Here is a 2,648-nt window from a genome sequence, read left to right as displayed (position 1 = left end):
CTATACTGTTTCAACTTTCTACAGTAACACTTTTAAATTACTCTGACACTGGTTAGAGTACAACCTTATAACACCAAGGTCTTTGGGTTTAGATCCCTGTACCAGCCAGTCAAAACAAAGTAAAAAATAAAATTAAATTAAATTAATCTGCTTGCCATGCAGCATTAACTTTGCTTTTCTGTAATTCCATCAATTTGCGGTAGAAAAAACTAAGTTTTTGTTCACATGATGGTATTGTGTTGTACTCGTTTACCTGCCTCCATATGCATGAAAGACAACAGATTCCTTTCCTGTACTAATACAGCCAGTGATTGTCTCCAACATTCCAGAGTTGACCATTTTATACATAAGCAAACGTGTCTTAGGATCAACTGCTTTTTCCTGCAAAAGATAAAGCACTATAAGTAAATCATAAAATATTTTCTGAGCCATTTCTAATGTTTAACATTCAAAATAAATATTTACTTTTTTAACCTTTATTATTTAATTTACCTAGATGTATATACAACAGGCTCTTAAAAGAGTGCTGTCAAGATACAATTCATTCCTATGAATACAACACTAATGTATGTCTTTGAAAGTGAATGTCTAAAAGAAACATTAAAAGTCAGATACTAGAGCTTGGTCAAAATCTTATTTTATCCCTTAAGTTTCAATAGCTCTCTACCGTTCTTATCATTAGTTTTTCTAAAGGTTTAATAAATTAGTTTATTCTCAAAATATCAGACACTACTACCTTCATTAATGTAAGACATTAGAGACTATGAAGTTATAAATATGTCAATAATGTAATAGGAAACAATATTTTAAAACATCCTGGAACATTCAGCTACAATATAAACTATACGGTCTAAATTATGACCACTAAAATGTTAATTTTTAATAAGTGATTAATAACTATTATGTTACATTTGAGAAGTCAAATAGCAAAGCCACTTGGGTTATATTTATATCTTTGATTTGAAAAGCCAATCTCATGAAAAAATATCAAACATAAAATTTTGGTTTTTTCCCCTAAACATGAAGTTTTCTGATATGAATTTTTCCGTTAAAGAAAAAAAAAATCTAAAAATCCTTACTGCAGTAGAATGCTCCTTTTTCTCATGGAGGCGAGCACTTCGACGTTCTTCTGAGTAGGCATGTTGTTTTAAAGCATTGAAAACATGGTTTGATAGTTTTAAATCCATTCCAATTCCATCTCCTACCTGAAACCCAGGTGCAAACTGCCAAAACAAACAAACAAAAAAAGAATTAACATCTAAACACTTTAAAATGGGGACAGTAAAAATAATAATAATAATGAGATTAGTTTTTATTTTTATTTTATTTTATTTTATTATTATTTTTTGTCCTTTTTTTTTTTTGAGACTGGCCGCACCGCGCTCAGCCAGTGAGCGCTGTGAGCGCACCGGTCATCCCTATATAGGATCCGAACCCTCGGCGGGAGCGCTCCTGCACTCCCAGCGCCGCACTCTCCCGAGTGCGCCACAGGCTCGGCCCGAGATTAGTTTTTAAACAGGTTTCATACTCAATAGGTGACCATGCTACAAAAGCAGAATCCATAGGTATTACAGAGAAAAAATAAAATAACTCTCTCATAAAGAGAAGAGCAATACTATTTAAGAAACTACAATCGAAAGGCAGTTTATTCAATGCATAGAAAACATCTAATCACATCTAAAAGTAAGGTCTTTCAGCATACACTTTGTACCTTGGCTTTTACATCAGCCAAAGGATACAATACTATATCGTGAAGGCTATACCAAACCTTATCAAAAAAATACAATTTCATACTTATTTATTTATTTTTTTTGGCAGTTGGCTGGTATGGGGATCCAAACACTTGATCTTGGTGCTTTCTATAATTAGTTATTTTTGAGGAGTACATCAGTATAGCAAGGTATGCCCAGCCCATGACAATTATGTTCTAGAGCTGTGCTGTCCAATAAGGTAGCCACTGGCCACATGCGGAATTTATGTTAATTAAAATTAAATTAAAAATTCAATTCCTCAGTTGCTCCACCTAAATTTAAAGTGCTCAATAGCAACGGCTACCATATTGTATAGCACAGATACAGAACATTTCCACTATGACAAAAAGTTCTATTGTACAGCACTGTTCTAGAGTCGACCTGAATATTTCTAGAAATGATATAATTTAATAATGTTTACTTAACAAGCATTTATGTTCTAAAGTCCAAATGTTTTATATTAACCACAATATTTACGAAAGTTAGAATACTATTTTTTTAAATTACATTTTATTCTGATTTTGCAGGGGTAGTTCAGGCACAAGATAAAAAATTCAAAAAGCATAAAAGGATATACAGTAGAAAGTATTTTTCCCTCCCATTTCTATCTCCCAATCACCAGTTATCTATTTCTTGGGTAGGGATGCTATTTCATAGAAAATAATATATCGAAGCACAAATATTACTCTCATAAAAACTATTCCTTGGGCTGGCCCGGTGGCGCACTGCTACAGTGCGCTGCTTGGGAGCGCGACGGCGCTCCCGCCGAGGGTTCGGATCCCACATACAGACTGGTTCCCCTCACTGGCTGAGCGAGGTGCGGGCACAGCACCGAGGGTTGCGATCCCGTTGCCGGTCCCGGTCCGGTACGGGCACAATACTGAGGGTTGCGATCCC

At 34.9% G+C, this 2,648-nt stretch overlaps 1 protein-coding gene across 1 annotated transcript in view; it reads right to left on the bottom strand.

The window, feature by feature from the left end:
* RIOK3 (RIO kinase 3) overlaps positions 1 to 2,648 on the bottom strand; it is a 26,983-nt gene that overhangs the window by 14,468 nt on the left and 9,867 nt on the right. The window contains exons 6-7 of the mRNA XM_008568406.1: positions 1,080 to 1,223; positions 254 to 381 (exon numbers count right to left, since the gene is read on the bottom strand). Of these exons, the coding sequence (XP_008566628.1) occupies positions 254 to 381; positions 1,080 to 1,223 (272 nt within the window). The remainder of the gene's footprint in view (positions 1 to 253; positions 382 to 1,079; positions 1,224 to 2,648) is intronic.

Source organism: Galeopterus variegatus, unplaced genomic scaffold (assembly GCF_000696425.1).
Source record: "Galeopterus variegatus unplaced genomic scaffold, G_variegatus-3.0.2 Scaffold407, whole genome shotgun sequence".
Taxonomy (NCBI): Eukaryota; Metazoa; Chordata; class Mammalia; order Dermoptera; family Cynocephalidae; genus Galeopterus; species Galeopterus variegatus.
Note: the sequence above shows the minus strand (reverse complement) of the source record. Positions and strands in the feature narration are given on the sequence as shown.